This window comes from Macaca fascicularis, chromosome 7 (assembly GCF_037993035.2).
Source record: "Macaca fascicularis isolate 582-1 chromosome 7, T2T-MFA8v1.1".
In the NCBI taxonomy this organism is placed as follows: domain Eukaryota; kingdom Metazoa; phylum Chordata; class Mammalia; order Primates; family Cercopithecidae; genus Macaca; species Macaca fascicularis.
The window spans coordinates 175,327,264-175,344,212 of NC_088381.1; the positions used below are offsets into that span (position 1 = coordinate 175,327,264).

Consider the following 16,949-nt stretch of genomic DNA (forward strand, 5'->3'; position numbering starts at 1 on the left):
ATGAGCAAAAGCTCAAACACCTTGAGAACTGGAACAAGAGACAGATGCTGTCTCTCACTACTCCTATTCAATATAACACTAGAAATCCTAGTCAGAGCAATCAGGCAAGAGCAAAAATGAAAGAGAGCTGATGTGGTTTGGATTTGTGTCCCCACCCAAATCTCACGTCAAACTGTAATTCCCAGTGTTGGAAGTGGGGCCTGGTGAAAGGTGATTCGATCATGAGGATGTGTTTTCCTCTCTCAAGCTGTTCTGGTGACAGAGCTCTCAGGAGATCTGGTTCCAAAGCGTGTGGCACCTCCACCTTGTCTCTGCCTCTGCCATCCAAATAATGCACAAATAAATTACACTTAAAAGTTTCCTTGTGTTCCTCTGCAATTCCTCCTTCCCAATTATTTTCTTCCCCCATCATATTCTGAGTCACTCATTCACATTTAATACTTTAGTTTTGAGTTACATTAATTGATTATGTAGGAATTTTATAGTATGTGTTTTATTTGTGTGTCTCCTTGCTTGTCATAACTACTTGTGATGCAAAATGTTGAGCAACAACAATGTATTGATTCTAATGATGGATGTTATTACAATAAATTAGCATGCCATTACTGTTTATCTGTGTATCTTCTTGATATTTGTATCATTTCTAGTTTCTAAGTATTACGCACAGAGGTGCTACTCAGCTTGGAGATGTAGGCATCCCACAAAAATATATTATTATTCTTACAACAACAACTAAACTTACTGATCTGCAAATTAGCACATTTTCTTAAACACATCAGAGTTTTCACGTTATAAGACAAACAATGTATCTGAACTCCGAAGAGCTATAAGGACTTGCAGGGAAATAAACAGGAGCAGAAGATAATCTTTTCTGTGGCAGAGGCTGCCAAATGTCATTTAAGCTAGCACAAGATTGAAGTAGACATATTCATTGGATGGTTTCAATTCTGAGTGATAGTGAAGTTATTGTTTAAATTCTCAGAGTGTATACAGTTGAGGAATTCCTCCTGCTCTTGAACCTTTTTCTTCAGTCCTGGGGACACATCACAAAATGCTCCAGCCTCTACCCCTTGGGACGGTGCAGTCTGGGAAAGCAAAACAGCAACTACGGCTGAAATGCATCCAGACACACCTCCCCATCACCACTACCTTGCAAGAGAAATTATCTGCAGAGGTAAAGCCATCAAAACTGCTCTTCTACAGACACTGGAGAAACCAGTAAGAACTGGGAGGGGACAGAGGAATGCACCAGATCCCTGTCCAGGCCCACCTCCCATCTTCCCTCAGGAGTGATAGCCTTTTTCAAAAGGTAAAGGCAGTAAAGAGGAAACTGAAGACATCACTATGGGAAGACATAGTGGCTGCTGAACGAACATATGAATAAAAATGAAGAGGCTGGGCCCGGTGCCTAACGCCTGTAATCCTAGCACTTTGGGAGGCTGAGGCGGGTGGATCACCTGAGGTAGGGAGTTCAAGACCAGCCTGACCAACATGGAGAAACCCCGTCTCTACTAAAAATACAAAATTAGCCTGGCGTGGTGGCACACACCTGCAATCCCAGCTACTCGGGAGGCTGAGGCAGGAGAATCGCTTGAACCCAGGAGGGGGAGATTGCAGTGAGCTGAGATCGTGAAACTGCACTCCAGGCTGGGCAAGACAAGGGAAACTCCAGCTCAAAAAAAAAAAAAAAAAAGAAAAGAAAAGAATTGGCTGAATTTGGCTGAAAGGCCCTGGAAACCTAGCTACTTGCTACTCAGGAGGTTGAGGTGGGAGGATTGTATGAGCCAGGAATTTAAAATCACAGTCAGCTATGATCACACCACTGCAGTCCAACCTATGCAACAGAATTAGACCTCATCTCAAAAGAAAAAAAGAATTAATTAAGAATTTTACACAATTGTAAAACTACTCAAATAGAAGAAGTTAAACTGTGCATCCTCACATATCCTCTGGCACTTCTAATACTTTGAAGAAGACAGGTGACCTAAGACCTTCAGAATAAGCTGATGATCTCAAATCATGAAAAGCTTCCACACAAGACATTGTACCAGAATCCTTCTCCATATCCTCCTCCTACTCATTATTCTTTATTTATATTCAGTCTTCTCATTTTCTGCAGACCTGGCTGTTGTCCACCCATATTGGACTCTTGTCTCTTTTCTTACTCACCATTTGCATACTTGCTATTTAGAGTAAGTCATCCGACTCTATGTTTAGGCCTGACCGCTGATAACTTAAGGCTCTTTCCTTCATCATCTCTTTTTTCTTAAAGCATACAAAGTAAATCTACCTAGAAATCACAGGAGCTCCCTCACTTGATGCCAATTTGACCTTGAAACCCCACAAAACCCTTACTGGAGGTAGGATGCTCTCCGCCACACCCCACAAAACCACGATAAAACCCGGGAGCTAGTCTCCTTCCCTGCTCTACCAAGACACATTGGACCTTCATGAGAGACCTGCCCTGCTCTCAGCAGACTCCTCAAGGAGGCAGGTAACTAACATTTCCATACTCACTTGGTGTGAGTGTGTGGCATAATCAGACTCAACATCCACAGAACACTTTAGTCGAGATCTCTTGGCATTTGCATGGTGTCATCTACAACGGATGCTGGGAGCTCAGTGTCATGGCTCCTTCCAAAGGACATGCCTGCTCCCCGAGTTAACTCCAGGACACGGTTGGACATGCCTCCTGGGGTTTGAGAAGCTCCCTTCATGTACTGAAATCCTGTCATCATGTTCTTTTATTCTAGTGTTTCCCTAAAAGTATAGCGAGACCCAGGGTTCATTCATGTGCATATTCAGGAGTCTCTGAATTTTTATGTTTTTTATTTATCTCTAACACCTTTTCTACCAAATTACATATTTTAAAATTTGCAATATTTTAAAGAGGTGAAATTAGCAAATAAGAATCTTTACATAAAGTGTACAATTTTATAAATATTGACATAATCCTCACTTTTCCTAACAGAGAAAAAATAAATTATCCTAGGAATTTCCTTTTGCTCTCCTGTAGTTTCTCCTTTCTACACCTTCTCTTCTTGTACCATGTCCACAGTTAACTACAGATGTTTTTATGCAACTTTAAGTTCATTTTTACTTTATAGGAATTATAGAAGTGGAATTGTATGTATACACTTGTATTTGTTTGCCTTATTTTTCTTATTCAGGTACTTGTTACTTTAAGCATGGTGTTGAGTGTGTCCGGCAGTACTTGATTGTAACAGTGGGTATTATTCCAGTAAATGAATTTTCCACAATTTGTTTACCAGTTAAGCTGCTGACTAACACTTGGATCGCTTTTGGTCTCTGGGTATAATAAACAAAGATGCTACTTAGCTTAGAGAAGTAACCAGCTGAGAAACACATGGTTCTTATTTTTACATAACATGAATAGCAGGCAAAGTGGAAAAGCTGCACATTAATCAGTGTGCTTCAATACATCAGGTAATTAAAGTTGGGGAGCTCTGTGCATTTATCAGTTTGTGTGTTTTTGTGTGACAGAGAGAAAAGGGAGGCGAAGAGACTAAGAAAAAGAAAGAGACCGTACCTGTTTGGACCATAATGTATGAGGTACTCAAGTAAACACAGGGACTTAGTGCCTGATGGACAAGGTCCACATAAGATGGAGAGGACAACTTGATGCACCTCCATATGGGTATATATTAGTGTTTACATAAACACAATTTTCTAATCATATAAACACTCAGACACATTAGAAAAGATGTAGTGGAGGGGTCTGGTGGTGAAATATGATGGTAAAAACAACCCACATCTACAGCCCCTTTTCTGCCCTGTTGCACCTGCCCCGATGCTGAGCCTTGATCCTGCTCATCCTGACCCCTGACAATCATCCTAAGCCCCCGTACTGCCCGAGTGCCCCCTGCTGGACATATGTACCCCTGCAGGGAGGTTTGTGTCTAGGCTCACAATGAAGTCCCCGCCTTGCGTCTTTTCTTAAAAATGCATAGTGTGTGTTCACCGGACGCAGAGCTCAGCTGTAAGAACTGTTTCTTGGATGTGGATATGGAATCTTGAGAAGTGGGTTGTAATTTGTGCTCCCTTCACAACCCTCGCACCTGATCCACTCCTGTCCATCTTCTAGGGGCAGATACAATTCTAGAGGAAGCCCTGGTTATGACGGGGACTCCAGAGACAGTGCACATGAGGGAGAGGGTCTCTGACGTTGTCTCAAGCCAGAAGTGTCATGAGAAACACAGTTGTTGATGTTAACGGGTTCTGGACAACACGGTGAAATTCCCAAATACACACATATTTTTGAGAATAAAGAGCTCATATTGTCCAAATTGTGAGTCTCCTAGAACAGTTCAGTAGATTTTGAGGTTAAATTAAAAAAAATTATCACTTTTCTTTTCTCAAACTTGCAACCAAATAAAATAGATAAACTGCTGTTAGAAAAATGAATATTGAATTATTACCTCTATGTGTGATAATGATGATTTTTAGAATAGGATTGACCTTTGATAACCTAAATACTGTCCTAATTCTGAGCCCACAATTAGACCTTAGCAGCAATCACACGGAGTGAAACACCTGACTCAGTGAAGCTGCACCTGGGGGTCTCTGCAGGCCCTGAGTGGTACAGGAACAGCTCCTCCCTCAGACTCAGAGTGAGGACAATTTGTGTTCTTTATTTGGGGAGGGGACGGTGATTGTGGGGAAAATACCAAAATTACTCTAATGAAGATCTCTGCACATGGGGAGAAACCAAAGAATATGAGAAACAACTGGTTTCAGTTTAGATCGAACAATTTCTCATGAGAAGGCAATACCATGTCTGCATCCTGCACAGAATTAAGAAACAATGAATTTGGGGTAAAGTTGAAAATTACAATTGTTTGCAGATTGTTAGTAATTATCTATGTCATCTGAGACAATGAAGTAAAATCCTGGTTTTTATATAAAAATCCACAAACAGTGTGCTGGCCCTGAGAATGCACCTCTCATCCCTCCATCAGGGAGCCCAATAGCCCAGGCCGCCAGCTGTTGCCCTGCACTCTAACATCCATCACAGGTTGTGTGCCAAAGACACCCAATCTGGGAGCCCCTCCCAGACAGTGATGGTGCCTGGTGGAGACACTAAGGCATGACTGCTGCTGGGACACATGGGAGATCCCTGATGGACAACTGTGCTGTGGGAGGCACCGATGGCCTTGCTAGACTTAACCTAGGCCACAGGATCATTAGGGAAGCTCCATCAAACTCCCACCCTTCTCCAGCACTACTTGTGAGTCTGGCATTGTGGGGTGGCAGTGTCTACAGACTCACACGGCCACTTATGCATTTTATGCCTCCAATATTTACCTCTGTTTTTAGAGCATATGAGAATGTTTCCTCTTTTAAATTGGTTTTCTAATCCAGGGACCTCCTGGTGGGCACAGAACATAAATGTACAGAGGCTCAGAGGGGAAATGTTAGAAGCAGAGGAAACCATAGACACTGAAGGAAAGCAGCCCTTGCTCTCTCTCCATCTGCACCTGCCCTGGGGCTGCACCTGTTTTGTGAGTGCTGAGTGTCCCCTTCAGCCCACACTCCTTTCTTCTTTTTGCAGGAAGTTTTGCGTCTGGACTCACACTGATGTTTCCTCACTTGGGAGCTTATGTACAGCCATACATGGCCATGTCCTCAGCTCTCAGACTATTCTTTGCAGATACAGCGAGTTCTTAGAATTGTCGTTGGAGATTGAGAATCTGCCCTTCACAGAGTCTGCATGGTATATCCGACTTCCATCGTATTTTACATCTATTGCTCACTCCAGCCCCTTCCCTGGACACTGGTGAACTCAGCTAATTCAGAAGCTACTGCAGGTGAATCTGGAGGCTACACAGGAGAGTCTCAGGAACTTCCCAGGTTGTCTCAGGTCCTCTGTGGACTCAATCAGCTGCACCTCACACTGAACCCCTGAAAATACGCACACATCCTGGTCAGAAACTGCCAAACATATCCACTGTTTCTCTCACTCATATCCACTCATTCTCACTCTAGTTCTCTATGAGTTACCTTTTAAAATACCAACAACAAAAATTCGTCTACCTCAAACCACAGAGTGAGTCCTCTGCATTCAGTCCTGATTATCAAATGGAAACCCGTGGGAAGGCCAGGGCTGTGGCTCTTCATCTAGAACTGCAGGGCCAGCAGTGGGCTTGTTTTCACCAGGAGAGGGAGGGCCCTGTTTTCATGCCTCCTCCTCTGTAGCAAGCTGCAGTGTGGGACGCTTAGGAAGAGGGCAGTGCCCAGAGCAGATTTCAGCTCCTGGATGAGTTTAGTGGCAATGGTGGCATTTGAAAAAATGTTACTTATTATTTGACTGTGACATAAAACTCACTTAACAATTCTGATTTCAGCATATGACTTTCAAAGAGGGAACAATTCAATTGATGACACAAATAAAGATATGGTGAGAAGCATTAGAATATATATATTTTTAATCACTAAGGAATAATGGGCCATGCAGGAACTTGTAGGAAAGTTCCTAGTAATCGGTGAAAGTTCAATTGTAAGAGGAAAATGTGCCTTCCTCCTTTCTTTTCTGGCAGAAGGATGTGAGGAAGCAGAACCACAGATATCAAAGAAAGAGGAGCCCTGGGACAGCTGAGGTGCTGGTGAGGAGGGAGAGCACGGAGCAGATGAGGAAGCCCCGCCCTCCCTGCACCTGCTCCTGACCCGGCCTCCTGCTCTGTGGGCCCCGCGCGCCCCCTGCTGGTCCTGAGCGGCACCTGCGCCCGCCCCCTCCGCCTCCCTGCAGGGAGGTTTGTGTCTGGGCTCACACTCACCTCCCCTCACTGTGTGTCTCGCACAGTAATACACGGCCGTGTCCGCGGCGGTCACAGAGCTCAGCTTCAGGGAGAACTGGTTCTTGGACGTGTCTACTGACAGGGTGACTCGACTCTTGAGGGAGGGGTTGTAGTTGGTGCTACTACCACTACCATAGATATACCCAATCCACTCCAGTCCCTTCCCTGGGGCCTGGCGGATCCAGCTCCAGTAGTTACTGCTGATAGAGCCACCAGAGACAGCGCAGGTGAGGGACAGGGTCTCCAAAGGCTTCACCAGTCCTGGGCCCGACTCCTGCAGCTGCACCTGGGACAGGACCCCTGTGAACAGAGAGACCCACAGTGAGCCCTGGGATCAGAGACAGCCTCCCATATCGTCATATCTGCATCCCCAAGACACTCACATCTGGGAGCTGCCACCAGCAGGAGGAAGAACCACAGGTGCCTTATGTTCTTGCACAGGATGTCCGTGACTCTCAGAGAACATTTCCCATGTGAGCTGGACCCTGAATTTAAGGAAATGTGTGGTGGTTTCCTGTGGGTCCCTAAGTGAGGATTTGCATGTGGGTGGTGCCTTTGTATGGAGAAGTGAAAAGGGATGAGGGAGGCCCCAGGCTTTGGGGCTCACCCTGAGAGGAGGATGCTGGCTGTGCCCTCTGAGAACTCAGTTCTCTTCCTGGGGCCTCCCCTCACCAAGCCCAGAGTCCTCTTCTTCCAGGTAGGGCGATGTGCTCAAGGAGCTGGTCTGGGAGATGAGTGTGATCATGGATCAGGGATAGATTTTGGAACAGGTTCAATTCTGTTCTACCCGTGAAGATTTATATGAAACCAACCAAACATCCAGGTTATCTAAATTGTCAAATCTCCATTCAAAGCATTAGGGCAGCAGCTAAATATATTCATCACAATGAATTTATACAAACCTACATCCATGCCATATTTATTGTAATTCAGAATATCCATCATGGTTACAGGGAATATATCTGTCCCGGAGAGTGCGTTATAAAAAAAAAAAAAAACTCTGAGACCTTCCCTTTTGTGAGCTTTTGAAATCTGGGATTCTGTCTGCAATCTCAGGAGAAGGTAGTGGGACGTATCTCCAACCGTCTCAATGTGTGATGCTGAGAATGTGGCCTGACCATTACACACTTCTGTGTGAATAGATGTAGATGGGGGATCACAGTGACAATTTCGATCAAAAACTATAATAGGTCAGCACAGGAGCATAGTCTCATCATCAAGATTAGTGCAATTGCCTTTCCTGGGATCAAGAGAGGACATCTGTGAGCCCTCCCCTCTGAGAGCACAAGGAACTCTGGTTCTTCCCTGACAGGTCACACTTCTGAAACATGGCTGGACAATGACACTCAAGCCCAGAGTCCTTACCTACATATTTACATCATTTCAGGTGCACCTGTGTCTGAAAGACTTTCTCCTTCATTGAATTGCATGAACATACCTTAGAGTTTGCGGTATTGCAGCTTGGGCATTTGACATTAGTTTGGTGAATTATATAATAAATAATCTATCTCCATCAGATAAATTTTTATTTACAGAGAATAATTCATAGGCTTATAGACATCTATGTAGGTGTGTACAGGATTGCTAGGATATGCTCATACACAGAACAGAATAAATAATTATATTTCATGGAAAGAAAACCATTGAACTCATAGAGTTGGAGAGTAGAAGGATGGTTCTCTGAGGCTGTGGGGGATAACGGGGGAGATGTGAAAAAAGTGTAGGCTGTTAATGAGTACAAAATGAATTTAGAAAGAATGAATGAGACCATCAGCTGATAGCACAACAAAGTGAGTATAGTCAATAATAATTTAAGTTTTACAGTTTAACTAACTAAAAGAGTGTAATTGGAGTTCTTGAAACACCAAAGACAAATGCTTCAGGGAACAGGTACTCCATGTACTATGATGAGATTATTACACATCACATGCCTATATCAAAGTATCACCTATACCTCATAATTACATAGACTTACAATATATTCACAACAAACTATAAGTAATTTTTTTGAAAAAGCATAAACACTTTTACTACCATCACAGCTGGGTCTTACCTGCAAGCACCAGTCCTGTTCTGATGTTGATGGGTAAAATCTAATACAAAATCTGCTATCACAAGTGTATAACACTTGACAGTGAACTTAACCTGCAAGGATAAGTGGTTTATCTCTGTCCAGCTTTGTCCCTCTCTCAGGAAATGAGCAGAGAACTCAGGCCCCTATGCTTTCCACAGGCCAGTCCATTGCCTGAGGTAGTAGAACGCTTCTCTCTCTACACAGATATGAAACATGTACTCATCTTCTTCTGCCATAGTTAGCTCATCTCTGTAAGGACCACCTACTAACTTGAAGGTTGAACTGCACAATGCAATACAAAATCTGCTGACACAAATGCATACCACTGGGAAATTAGAAACGCTTCCTTATGCCTCCACTGTCTGAGCCCTGATGCCTCCACTATCTGAGCCCTGCAGGAGGCAGTGAGCCTGCTCACAGGCCCAGTATCATTACTACAAACATCATTTCAGAAAGCCACGAAATAAAGGCTGTCTATAGGCAAGGAACTCTTACAGAGTCTTTACCATTGAGAAAACCAAGAATCAAAATCAAAAGACCCACACAATATACATTGTGTTTGTATTCTAAAGGGGAAAATAGTTTTCATTAAAACTAAACTAAATTCAAAAATCATGGGAAGAGAGAATTTATCCTATGAGAAAGAAACAGAGAAACAGAGTGTTACAACACCCCCAGCCAAATTGTATTAACTCTCCAGCAATAAGACTCTACACAAAATGATATATTTGAAATCTCAGTTAAAGAATTAAAAACACTGATTTTTAAAAACCTCAATGAAATCCAATCGAAAGTTGGGAACAAACACACAAAAATCAGAACACCAATTTAGGAGTTACTTAAGAGGTTGATTTTTTAAAATGAACTCTGGAAATAAAAAAATATCAAATTAATTACAATTTACAGCTTAAAATTTTAACAATGGACTATATTAAATTTGGGGAAAGCATCACAGCTTAAAGACAGGTATTTCAATTTAACCCAGTAAGATAAATAAAGAAAAAAATTAAAAATAAACCCATTGGAAAGTAGAGGATTATGTCAAACAACTGAACCACCGAGTCATAGATTTTCCTGATAAATAAAAAAGTAAATACTTTGGAGAACTTATTTGAGGAAATAATTGAAAAACAATTCCTAGTCTTTCTAGAGATTTACACATACAGATAAAAGAGGCCCATAAAACTCCAGAACATTGCATTGGAAAACAGAAGTCACCATTATCTATAAGTGTCAGAGTATCTAAAGTCAATAGGAAGAAAATAATTCTAAAATTAATAAAAGTTTCTGATAACCTATAAGAAATCTTACTACACGAATGGTGTATTTATCAGCATAAACCTGATCAGAGGGAAGAGATTGGAGTCCTGATTTCAAACTTCTTAAATTAAAAAATGTGTCAAGAATACTTTTTCTACACTGCTAGACAAAGCTTCATAAATGAAGGAAAAATAAAGCATGTCTCAGACAAACAAATACTATGGGAACTCATCAATGCTAGACCAGACATACAGGAAGTCATACATTTCATAGAGAAGGAAAAAATAGTCAAGATATGGAGAACATGTATTTTTTCCAATCAGATGTCACCAAATTTTGTACACAGTATTATAACCTGTGTCACTAGTATAAATTACTAATATTTTGTGTAATATTACAACTGAGAACAATTTTAAAAGAAAGAAAGTATATTTGAGAGCACATGAACTAAACTGAATGTATTTTCAATTTTGGTCCAACTATTACACCTCTAATAATACCCTGGTTTTGAGTGGGGTTTTGGAAAAAAATATATATTTTTTAAATTTATTTATTTATTTTATTTTTTATTATTATTATACTTTAAGTTCTAGGGTACATGTGCATAACGTGCAGGTTTGTTACACATGTATACTTGTGCCATGTTGCTGTGCTGCACCCATCAACTCGTCAGCACCCATCAACTCGTCATTTACATCAGGTATAACTCCCAATGCAATCCCTCCCCCCTCCCCCCTCCCCCCTTCCCACTCCCCATTATAGGCCCCAGTGTGTGATGTTCCCCTTCCCAAGTCCAAGTGATCTCATTGTTCAGTTCCCACCTATGAGTGAGAACATGCGGTGTTTGGTTTTCTGTTCTTGTGATAGTTTGGTAAGAATGATGGTTTCCAGCTGCATCCATGTCCCTGCAAAGGACACAAACTCATCCTTTTTTATGGCTACATAGTATTCCATGGTGTATATGTGCCACATTTTCTTAATCCATTCTGTCACTGATGGACATTTGGGTTGATTCCAAGTCTTTGCTATTGTGAATAGTGCCGCAATAAACATACGTGTGCATGTGTCTTTATAGCAGCATGATTTATAATCCTTTGGGTATATACCCAGTAATGGGATGGCTGGGTCATATGGTACATCTAGTTCTAGATCCTTGAGGAATCGCCATACTGTTTTCCATAATGGTTGAACTAGTTTACAATCCCACCAACAGTGTAAAAGTGTTCCTATTTCTCCACATCCTCTCCAGCACCTGTTGTTTCCTGACTTTTTAATGATCGCCATTCTAACTGGTGTGAGATGGTATCTCATTGTGGTTTTGATTTGCATTTCTCTGATGGCCAGTGATGATGAGCATTTTTTCATATGTCTGTTGGCTGTATGAATGTCTTCTTTTGAGAAGTGTCTGTTCATATCCTTTGCCCACTTTTTGATGGGGTTGTTTGTTTTTTTCTTGTAAATTTGTTTGAGTTCTTTGTAGGTTCTGGATATTAGCCCTTTGTCAGATGAGTAGATTACAAAAATTTTCTCCCATTCTGTAGGTTGCCTGTTCACTCTGATGGTAGTTTCTTTTGCTGTGCAGAAGCTCTTTAGTTTAATGAGATCCCATTTGTCAATTTTGGCTTTTGCTGCCATTGCTTTTGGTGTTTTAGACATGAAGTCTTTGTCCATGCCTACTGGCAAACTGGATTCAGCAGCACATCAAAAAGCTTATCCACCATGATCAAGTGGGCTTCATCCCTGGGATGCAAGGCTGGTTCAACATTCGCAAATCAATAAACATAATCCAGCATATAAACAGAACCAAAGACAAGAACCACATGATTATCTCAATAGATGCAGAAAAGGCTTTTGACAAAATTCAACAGCCCTTCATGCTAAAAACGCTCAATAAATTCGGTATTGATGGAACGTACCTCAAAATAATAAGAGCTATTTATGACAAACCCACAGCCAATATCATACTGAATGGGCAAAAACTGGAAAAATTCCCTTTGAAAACTGGCACAAGACAGGGATGCCCTCTCTCACCACTCCTATTCAACATAGTGTTGGAAGTTCTGGATAGGGCAATCAGGCAAGAGAAAGAAATAAAGGGTATTCATTTAGGAAAAGAAGAAGTCAAATTGTCCCTCTTTGCAGATGACATGATTGTATATTTAGAAAATCCCATTGTCTCAGCCCAAAATCTCCTTAAGCTGATAAGAAACTTCAGCAAAGTCTCAGGATACAAAATTAATGTGCAAAAATCGCAAGCATTCGTATACACCAGTAACAGACAAACAGAGAGCCAAATCATGAATGAACTTCCATTCACAATTGCTTCAAAGAGAATCAAATACCTAGGAATCCAACTTACAAGGGATGTAAAGGACCTCTTCAAGGAGAACTACAAACCACTGCTCAGTGAAATAAAAGAGGACACAAACAAATGGAAGAACATACCATGCTCATGGATAGGAAGAATCAATATCGTGAAAATGGCCATACTGCCTAAGGTAATTTATAGATTCAATGCCATCCCCATCAAGCTACCAATGAGTTTCTTCACAGAATTGGAAAAAACTGCTTTAAAGTTCATATGGAACCAAAAAAGAGCCCGCATCTCCAAGACAATCCTAAGTCAAAAGAACAAAGCTGGAGGCATCACGCTACCTGACTTCAAACTATACTACAAGGCTACAGTAACCAAAACAGCATGGTACTGGTACCAAAACAGAGATATAGACCAATGCAACAGAACAGAGTCCTCAGAAATTATATCACACATCTACAGCCATCTGATCTTTGACAAACCTGAGAGAAACAAGAAATGGGGAAAGGATTCCCTATTTAATAAATGGTGCTGGGAAAATTGGCTAGCCATAAGTAGAAAGCTGAAACTGGATCCTTTCCTTACTCCTTATACAAAAATTAATTCAAGATGGATTAGAGACTTAAATGTTAGACCTAATACCATAAAAACCCTAGAGGAAAACCTAGGTAGTACCATTCAGGACATAGGCATGGGCAAAGACTTCATGTCTTTTTTTTTTTTTTTTTTTTTTTTTTTTTTAGACGAAATTTCACTCTTGTTGCCCAGGCTGGAGTGCAATGGCACGATCTCCACTGACCGCAACCTCCACCTCCCAGTTTCAAGCGATTCTCCTGCCTTAGCCTCCCGAGTAGCTGGGATAAAAGGCATGCACCAGCACGCCCGGCTAATTTTTTTTTGGTAAGAGTAGAGGCGGGGTTTCTTCAGCTATGGTCAGGTTGGTCTCAAACTCCTGACCTCAGGTGATCTGTCTGCCTCAGTCTTCTCAAGTGCTGGGATTACAGGCGTGAGCCACACAAATATTTATTAAGCATTTACTTTGTGCCAGGCATTATGCTAGGCAACCTCACTGTGTGCTGTTCCCACACAATGATCATCTGCTCAGAAATTAAAACCAAGAAAAGGAACATTGTCCCAACCATACAAACTGGGGGCCAGGGGGTAATATCTTGGATGCCAGAAATTCCCAGGCCAGAAAATGCACCAACCAGAAACCTGTTTTACGTCTTTTGATAAGTCTCCACTAAATAGTTGTTTTAAAGCCTCTCGATGTTGATGGAGAGGAATGTTCTCTCTATGCTCCCCAGGGCTGGCGCCTGGTGGACATTCAAATAATCTGAATGCTATTTGATAAAAGGAGCCTGATGGCTTGGTGTAAAGAATATAAATATTTGGATTAGAAAAGGCTTTTTTTCAATTCAGATGATTGCAAAAACCTTTATGAAAGATGTAAACATGGATGGCCTGACTGTGTAAATGTTTAAGGGAAACCTAGTTCTGGATTCTTGAGTCAGAATCTTCCAGTTGTCCACAACCTCACAAGGCCAGAGAAGCGAGTGGAAATTTCTGTTTTTGTTTTGTTTTGTTTGTTTCGAAACGGAGTCGGTCTCTGTCGCCAAGGCTGGAGGGGACAGTAGTGTGATCCCGGCTCACTGCAACCTCCGCCTCCTGGTTCAAGTGATTCCCCTGCATCAGTATCCCAAGTAGCTGCGACTGCAGGCGCATGCCACCATGCCCCACTAGTTTTTGTATTTTAGTACAGATGGGGTTTCACCATGTAAGCCAAAATGGTCTGAGTCTCCTGACCTAGTGATCCGCCCACCTCAGCCTCCGAAAGTGCTGGGATTACAGGCGTGAGACACCGTGCCTGGCCGAGAGGAGATTTCTGTTCTGGAAAGGGGTGAGTGGACAGCACAACTGGTTTGGAAACAGGACAAACTATCCCTCCATTTATAGAAGCAACACACACAGGGAACGTCCTAGCGCCATCTGGTCTCACACAAACGCTTGGGACTCACCGGCGGGGCCTGGGCCTTGGCCATCCCTGGTTGTCTGTGCCCGGCTTGGGAGGCCTGGGCGGAAGCCATGCAGATCCCGGATCTTCCTGTCCAGCACCTCCAGGAAGCTCTTCACCTCCACCTCCAGGTGGCGCTGTCGGGATTTGTTCTCCTCAGCGTCTGCCTTTAGGGAACGCGCTTTGTCTTCCTGGTTTTGATCCTCTCTCTACCGCCTCCATCTTCTCAGAGACGCCATCTCACTCTGACCTGAGCTGAGGTGTGAGTTCACTTTGTTTTCGGAGATCTTCCAGCTCTGCCTCCTTTTCTCGAAGCTCGGCCTCCAGCTCCAACATCCTCCTCCTCAGCTGCGTGTTCTTCTCCTTCTCCCTGTGGATGTCACGGCCTCTTCCTCTGCTCCGCGCTGGCCGCCGACTCCTGCAGCGCCGTGGGCAGCCGGGCGTCGCTCTCCCGCCGGGCCTGCAGCTCCATCTCCCGCCTCTTCCCGTGGGCAGCGCCCTGCATCGAGGCCGCCTTCAGCTTGTGGTTCCCAGACTGCAGGTGCCTGCTGGCTGCAGCGGCATGAGAGGCCTTTCCATCGTCCGTCCCGTTGACACTGGATGCCGGAGTAGAAGATGGGGCTCCACGCCTGGGTTCTCAGGGGTGATCACTCGAGGGCTCTATGTTCTCCTGGGTCTTGTTTTTGCCTATCTTGGCCGCTTCTTCCACCTCCCGGAATTTCTCTGCAAACTTTGTCAGCTGCTACTCAGTGAAAATCCCCAAACCAAACGCCGTGTTGGCTTTGCTGTCGGCCCACTGCCCAGACGTCTGTGACGTGTTGGTGAAGGTCATACTTGGTGCGATTGTGCTGTTTATGGTCACCTTGGCTCCGTCCACACTGACGATCCCATAACTGTTCCTTCTGACATCACAGAAGCAGGAAACGGTGACCGCCTGTGGCTCGCAGGCATCCAGTTCTTGGTGTTGGGGTCAATCTGGAAGACCCGCGCTCCGGGGTGAAGATGGGCTGTTCTCCCATCACCAGCGCTGCTCAGGCAGCCTCTCCCACCCGGCCTCTGGTGCTCGCTCTCCGCCCGCTGTGCATCTGCTCCCTGCGCAGCACGTGTGGCGGCCCCTGTGCGCCTGGCTCAGCCCTGGTGCCACTCCATTCCGCCAGGTGGGCTGGGCGGGGGCTCTGGAAAGAATCATTCTAAGAATTAAATTAAAAGAATAATCTGTAATAAGGAGACATCAGAATTCCATCTCAGAAAAAAAATGGAAGTTATGTAATACATACAAAGTCCTGAGAAGAAACCTTGAAGCACAGGAAGGTCTCATGTATAGTAGGTTGTAATATGTTTATTGCTAAAATTACTACCTGTATGTTGTTTTGAAAAATCGAAGCAAAGCTTAATGAAATTGTTTTGTGCTTATCTAGTACAACAGCCTGTTAAGAAAACTGAAGAGCCCTGTAATCATGAGGAGGAGACCTAATCCGCGAGAGAGGCTCTAGTTCCTGTGTGGACACACACGTTTGCCGGCTTCTGCCCATCTAGGAGCTGCTTCCTGAAGCCTTCAGGAGGCAGGAGGGTAAATGAGTTTCTCAGGACAATCTAATCACATTCTGACTAGGAGAAAACATTAATGACCTAGGACGGATTAGAAAATACGTAGTTAAAACTTCATTGAAAATTGAGACATTTTGGTTGTATATATTTATAGGGAATAAAGCTATGTCATGATTTATGAATGCAAATCAGAATAATTGAATCGAGCTAATTGACATATATATCGCCTCAGATCCTTATTTCTGTGTGTGTATGTGACAAGGGCATTTGAAATTTGTTCCTGGCTATTTCAAAAAGACCAATACACTATGTTTAAGTTTACAAATAGACATCAGTTTATGTAAACTATAGAGAATGATTGAAAGGAGTTATGGATTACTATAATTTATATTAAGTTAATCATTAAGTTTCATTTTTTAGGACATTTTATAATTATTATATATTTTTTATTTTATTATAATATTAAATATAAAGATTACATATGTATACATAACTTCGTGTATTTACACATATGTCTATAGATATAAATTAATGTCCCTGTAGCTACGTAATAGGTGATATCAACACATGTTAACAGAACTCCAAAAGAACAAGTGCAATTAGGAAGAATTATTCTTTGAAGGTACGTATTTTTAAAAAATACACTTATATATAAATTTTAAAATACTAAAACACAATTCCCAATTAAAAATAACATGATAAATAACCATAGTGAAATATCACAACCTAATAAGACTCTAGAGTCCTGCAAAAATAAGCCCGTATCCTGCAGCTGAGAAAGGAAACCTCCCTGCATGGCCCTGCAGGGAGGTTTGTGTCTGGGCTCACACTATACTCCCCTCACTGTGTCTCTGGTACAATACAAGGCCGTGTCCTTGGTTTTCAGGCTGTTCATTTGCAGATGAAGCGTGTTCTTGGCGTTAT

At 42.6% G+C, this 16,949-nt stretch overlaps 1 pseudogene and 1 gene segment (V, D, J or C); both read right to left on the bottom strand.

The window, feature by feature from the left end:
• The window catches only part of LOC102132035 (immunoglobulin heavy variable 4-59-like), a 152,555-nt gene extending 144,995 nt beyond the window's left edge, over window positions 1-7,560 (bottom strand). Inside the window, 3 exon segments of the V gene segment in view lie at window positions 6,795-7,115; window positions 7,199-7,339; window positions 7,488-7,560. Coding sequence covers window positions 6,795-7,115; window positions 7,199-7,339; window positions 7,488-7,560 — 535 coding nt within the window.
• A 7,276-nt stretch (window positions 7,561-14,836) lies between these two features.
• On the bottom strand, window positions 14,837-15,496 carry LOC135971621 (homer protein homolog 2 pseudogene; annotated as a pseudogene).
• Between the last annotated feature and the right edge of the window lie 1,453 nt (window positions 15,497-16,949).